We start from the raw sequence: 6418 nt of genomic DNA on the forward strand, positions 1-6418 counted from the left end.
GTTAAGACGATCAACAACATTAGTATAAAAATTGTTGATCAAAACGGTAAATTACTTAATTTTCGACAAGAAGAGATTACTTTAAATTTACATTTACGACAGCGATTATAATGGTTTTAAACTTTTCTTACCAACAACCACATTACATAAAAAACTATAAAAGAGACAACCGAAAGCAAAAATCTAACAGTTTCAAAAAAACAGTTGCAATATTAACACCATCTAATCGATTATTATTAAAAAAGCTTGGCTTCAAAGTTTTAGTGTGATGGAGGTGTTACATGTAACTGGGCAACCTTATAATGACACGACTATACAAGAATACCAATTTCACGCCTATTCACCATATATTCCCGGAAAATTGAACTATAACGATGAAATACGAATTCCCATTCAAGATCTAGACGCGTACACGTTACCTTCAACATCATATCTCGACATAGAGGGGAAGCTACTCACACATGATGATAAGGAGCCAACAAAACTAAAATTTATAAATAACGCTATTTCCTTTTTATTTCGCGAGCTTCGGTATGAATTAAATGGAGTTATTATAGATTCTGTTCGAGAGGTTGGACTGGTATCAACGATTAAAAACTATCTAAGTCTCAACGAAAACGAAAGTATTCTATTCCAAAATGCTGGATGGTTTCCAAAATCAGAAAATGAAAAAATAATAGTGGACGCTCATGGTAACTTTAACGTTTGCATACCATTACGATTATTATCAGGTTTTTTTGAAGACTTCAGACGAATTATAATGAATTGTAAGCAGGAGCTCATTTTAATACGATCAAACGATGATGTCGATGCAATTGTGAGTATTGACGAAACCGAACGCCCCAAAGTCGAAATTACAAAATTACAGTGGAATGTAGCCCATGTTAGCCCAAGCATGCGTGAACAACTACGATTAAATAGTATAGCTCATAAAAATATTGAGCTACCAATTAAATTTCGTTCGTGGCAAATGATTGAATACCCATCATTAAATAATGCGACACGGCATACGTGGGCGGTAAAAACCAGTACTAACATTGAAACACCGAGACATATCATTATCGCATTTCAGAAAGGGAGAAAATCAAAGATTACTAAAGATATGAGCAAATTTGATCATAACGACCTTAAAAATATAAAGGTATTTTTGAATTCTGAACGATTTCCTTATAATGATTTACAAATAGATTTTGACACTAACAAATTCGCTCAAATTTATGAGATGTTTGGAAGTTTTCAGACAAGTTATTATAATTTAAACTTAAACCAACCGATATTTAACCCGCAAGATTTTAAAACTAAGACACCACTAATACATATAGATTGCTCTAGACAGAAAGAAGTGATCCAAAATGGGTCCGTCGTTCTCCGTATCGAATTTGAAACAAATACACCTTCAACAACTGATGTATCTGCTTATTGTTTAATTTTACATGAGAAGGAATTTACATACAATCCACTAACAAAAATAGTAAAGCAGTATTAATAAACAGATGTTGTAATTGTATATTATTTGATAGTATCAATTATAAATGTTAGTTTACGATGTATCGCTCACATGAAAACACGTTAAATAACTTTATAGATCATTTAAAAGAACTTAAAAATCAAATTCAGCAGTACGAAGCCCTAAAACAGGTTATTCGAAAACTTAAACAATTGAAAATATGAAACTTGTTATTGACATTCAAGGTTTTAAAATCGAGAATAATAAGTTTATTTGTAAAGAATTAGCGTGTTATTCAGGAGATAAAGTTATAGTATATATTTTTAAGCCTCCTTTCCCATTACGAATGTTACCTCCCAATTTAATTCAGCAGGTGACATGGTTAAGTAAACACCATCACTGCATTTCTTGGAATGAAGGTTATACCCCATTGTACGAGTTTAAAAAAATTATAAGGGAAATAACAGAGAAAGCTGAAATAGTCTATGTAAAAGGATTGGAAAAAGCGAATTACATAAGAAAATACTCTACTACACCTGTAGTCGAAGTAGGTGAATTTCCACCACTACCAGTATCGGAAGCAAAATGTTTTTACCACTCTGAAAAAAAATGTATATGTGCTCTTTCAAATGTATTTTTTATATATGATAATTTTGTAATGGAGTAAATTTTAATAAAAAAATTATATTTTATACTTTTTTATTTTTAAACTCAAACTACAATAATAAATTCTATCTATAGTTCACTTGTACCTACAGGATCCAGCCAAGCAACCTTCACACTCGTAGGAATGTTGACACCATGTACGCATGAATCATGGGATCCTTGGTGGTGTCAGGTGTTCCATGAGCTTAACAGTTCACAGGATTTTACCAAAACAACCTTCACATCTGCAAGGATGTTGATACCGCGCACCCTTCAATCGTTTTAGAATCCTTGGTGGTAGCAGGTCTTCTATAGGCTTAAGACGCTCCAATTGTTGGTATTGAACAAGTTTTGGGAAAAGGTCATCAAAAGTTGAAGTCTTTTTTTGGAATTGTTCCACCCAAAACCAAACTTCGGAAAGTTCAAAAATTCTTTGCAAAGCTGTGTCTAATAGATAACGCATTGTCGGGTATCTGTTAACGTACACACGCAACTTTATGCTTAGACACACATCATCAAACATGTTGTGTTGTCCGAGTTCACAAAGTACCTCTACCCAACAGTTTACACAAATTTTATTTAATTTTTTTTGTTGGTGTAATATCCAATAGATGTTAGGTTATGTATCGATGTTTCACTGGTAACTAATTTATTCACTTTATCCATAATAAGTTCAACACTTTCTTGATGCATGGTTATAGTTATTTTTACTCATAAACTGATTTTATGATTACATCAATATAGTTATATACCATCAACCCCCCACTCCATCGCATCAAAACAGGTTTTAAAACTTGTATCGCTAACTACAAATTTTAGAGGTGAACCAGTTTTTTAGCAAAGTTAGAGGTTAACCAACTTTCTTTGTTCCCAATGTAAATTTAAATCTAATAAGTAGTACAAAAATATTTTATAATTTATTACAAATTGTATATAAAACAGTTAGAATTACAATTACAGTTAAAAAACAATCATAAATTTTAAAGTTTTCAAGTTTCGGTTTTGATTTAATTAACATATTCGGTTTATCGTCAGGTTCAAATGTTTTCGATTTCAGTAGTCTTGCAAACAGACATGTTGAATACTTTATGTGTTCATCAATAGGTATATCGTATGATTCCCATTTGTGTATTTCGATTTTACAGTGGAAACAGCAAACTACATCAGCAACCCCTGTATGGTAAAACCCAGCTTTGCTTAACAACACGGGGTCGACTAGTCCTCTCCAATATTGAAATGATAGTAAACGATTCTCAAACGAACACATACTACCAAAGTTACCATCGTCAAGACACATGTTTGACTAAAAAAGTTATACGGGAATATAATTTATATAATATAAAATTAGAATGGAGGGGGGTATAAGCCCATATATTTTTAAACTCACCACATTAATAACACTAATTACGCTATAAAACAGAAAAAAATAATAACATTAATAAAGAGTAAAAACCAACAATAAAATATAAAACCTTGACAGCTTATTTATTCTTTTATTATCTAACTATCCGTAACCGGATATTCACCTTTCTTTGCCGTCTACCAACCTCCCGTATTACCAAAAAAGTAAAAAACCAACAATAAGAGATAAAACCAATAAAACTTTGACCGCTTTTTTAACTTTTTGTTACCTAACTACCCGTGACCGGATATTCACCTTTCTTCACCATCTACCTACCCACCTCCCACCCTCATTGTTTGATCTGGTAGTGGAGAGTGGTACCTGCCACAGAAATCGAAAATAGTCGCACTCAAGAGTTTGAGAGGTATAGTGATCTGTCCGTGACCGGATAATCATTTTTTGTCCACCTACCCAACTTCCACCCTTATTAGTCTGGTGGTGGAGGTGCTACCTGTGATAGGAATCGAAAATAGTCGCACAGAAGAGTACGAGAGGTGTACTGATTACGGGAATCTATTCTCCATCAAACATGTTAGTAAATGTTAATAGTGACGTATGTGATTCTAGCACGGACTGGGTGGTAAATAGCGACACTATTGATCCCGGCCCATGCGATTCTACAACAAACCTGCTGCGATCTGCATGGAGTCTCTCAACAATCCCGGAGGACTCTTCTTCAGAGGATGACGGGGTGGAGGATGAAATAGATGAAGAAAATAACGTTGATGATAATATGGTTATAGAAAACGGACGTGTGTGTGAGATAGAAGAAATCTGTTGGCAACCTATGATTGTACCACCCGATCTTGTCGATGTAATCATAGAACTTTAAGTTATAATAATTTGTAACATGTTAAATTATAATTTACTTTGTATACTTATATACCATCCGAAAATGTAATTGATAATAAATTATTTACAAACTTATTTCCACCCTTTCGTTACAACCTGCAAACTACAATTTTTACCGTTTTTTTCATTTAAAACTAGATTAAATAGAACTTTAAATAAATGTTTAAATTAAATTTTATACTACAACCTGCTAAGTTATATTTTACTACCCAAACATAAAATTAATACTAAACTGTTTGATAATAAAAACTTATTTTTTACTCTTTAAGTTAAAAGCGGTTAAGATGGATACCAAATTAAAATTTATTACTTTTTATTTAAAACTACTTTTAAAGCGATCGAATTATGGTGTAAATGATGATATAAGCCTTACTAAGATGGAGAGAAGAAATTTTATAAAAATTAGACTGACCGAACTATAGAACTTGGTTCACAAAAAGTTTATTCAAAATGGTAATAAAGTTATGCTAGAATAATTATGAACTTGATAGGTATAAAAGCTTAATTTAAAATAATATTTTAACTTTTTTTAAAGTAAATTTGTTTATTACCCCCTTCGACATAAATATTATTTTATAAAAATTAAATACTTCTCAAGTTTAAAGTAAGAAAAACCAATGAAATTGTTAAATACGTTTTTATTAAAAATAAACAAATAAACATAAATATAAAATTTAATATATATACACTTAAAAAATAATTAATACTAACTAAAAATAAACATAAATACAAATATTGATCCAATATATACACTTTTAAAATCATTAATACTAACTATACAGGGTTGCAGGGACCACCTACGGGGTAGAATCTGTAACAAAGAAATAGCAACATTATAGAAAACAGCAATTACAGAAAACAACAACATTTTAGCAAATTAAAATTCCGTAATAGAAAATTTGTAAAAATTCGTAAAACTGTTTTGTTATGCTCGTAAAAAGGAAAAGTTAGATTACGTAAAAAATTGTATTAATATATGAATAACGTTAATAGAAAAACGAATTAAAAATCCGTAATAGAGGATTTGTAAAAATTCGTAAAACTGTTTTGTTATGCTCGTAAAAAGGAAAAGTTAGATTACGTAAAAAATTGTATTAATATATGAATAGCGCTAATAGAAGAACAAATTAAAAATCCGTAATAGAGGATTTGTAAAAATTCGTGAAAAACTGTTTTATTATACATAAAAGTAAAAGTTAGATTAGGTCAAAAATTGTATAAAAAACTCACACAACATATACCGCTTTATGCACCTTCATCCCGCATCCCGCATCTCAGGACATCACCAGCGACATTTTTGTTGAATAAGTCTGTAACAAACGAAAAACGTAATCAGTATTGCAATTGTTAATATTAGCATTGCTCTAAATTTTGTTAGTATAGTCGGTTCGCTAAATTCAGGCACAATTAGATAGTGATTTTAGTAAGTAATTTTGTCAATTTGTTAAAATTTGTGAAAAAATAATTACTAAATAGTTAATAATTACTATAGCAAGATGTAGAACAAATTAGAATATTATAATGGTGTACAAAAATTAATGATCACGCTTAATAAAGAATAAATTAAAATTTCGTAATAGAAAATAAATTTAATTTTCGTTTGTAAAAATTCATGGAAAACATTATCACTATTGTGATTGTCATTATTAGCATTGCTGTGCATTTTATTAGTAAAATTGTTGCAACATGTTATAATTAAAAATTCTTACCTCGAGAATCTGACCTCACAGCATTGGCCAGGGAAGCTTTTATATTAATGAGATCCTGTGAAAGCCGGATATTCTCCTCGTGAAAAGCCTCGGAAATTTTTTCACCATATGAAAAAATGTTTTGGATGGCTTTTTTAAGGAGTTCACTTTCCTTTAAATTCTCATTTAACCTTTCCTGAATGCGGTCTTGATGACGTTCAAGAGCCGACACAAGTCCTCCCTTAAAATCCTCACATAATGCTTGGTGGTAAGCTTCTGCGCGGTTGGGGATTTGGAGAACTCTCGTCACTACATTAGTGAGTGACGGCTCTGTTCTCGATATAAGCTCTTTTTCCCAGACTTGGGTCTCAGTCATAGGTTTCA

At 31.3% G+C, this 6418-nt stretch overlaps 2 protein-coding genes across 3 annotated transcripts in view; one reads left to right on the forward strand and one right to left on the reverse strand.

Moving 5' to 3' along the window:
* The first annotated feature begins 268 nt into the window (after nt 1-268).
* On the forward strand, nt 269-1486 carry LOC126880963 (uncharacterized). The gene has a single exon (XM_050645045.1). It carries the CDS (start codon nt 269-271, stop codon nt 1484-1486), a length of 1218 nt encoding a protein of 405 aa, XP_050501002.1.
* A 3503-nt stretch (nt 1487-4989) lies between these two features.
* Nucleotides 4990-6418, reverse strand: part of LOC126880557 (uncharacterized) — a 15288-nt gene continuing 13859 nt past the window's right edge. Inside the window, exons 2-3 of one of the 2 annotated variants that reach the window (XM_050644489.1) lie at nt 5577-5656; nt 4990-5157 (exon numbers count right to left, since the gene is read on the reverse strand). In XM_050644489.1, coding sequence (XP_050500446.1) covers nt 5592-5656 — 65 coding nt within the window. In that variant the 3' untranslated portion in view covers nt 4990-5157; nt 5577-5591. The remainder of the gene's footprint in view (nt 5158-5576; nt 5657-6418) is intronic. The other variant, XM_050644491.1, reaches the window with a different exon arrangement.

This window comes from Diabrotica virgifera, chromosome 2 (genome assembly GCF_917563875.1).
Source record: "Diabrotica virgifera virgifera chromosome 2, PGI_DIABVI_V3a".
Taxonomy (NCBI): domain Eukaryota; kingdom Metazoa; phylum Arthropoda; class Insecta; order Coleoptera; family Chrysomelidae; genus Diabrotica; species Diabrotica virgifera.

Bases quoted from the DNA above. Each gene is read 5' to 3' on its own strand.
- LOC126880963 (XM_050645045.1), top strand. From the start codon at position 269: ATGGAGGTGTTACATGTAACTGGGCAACCTTATAATGACACGACTATA.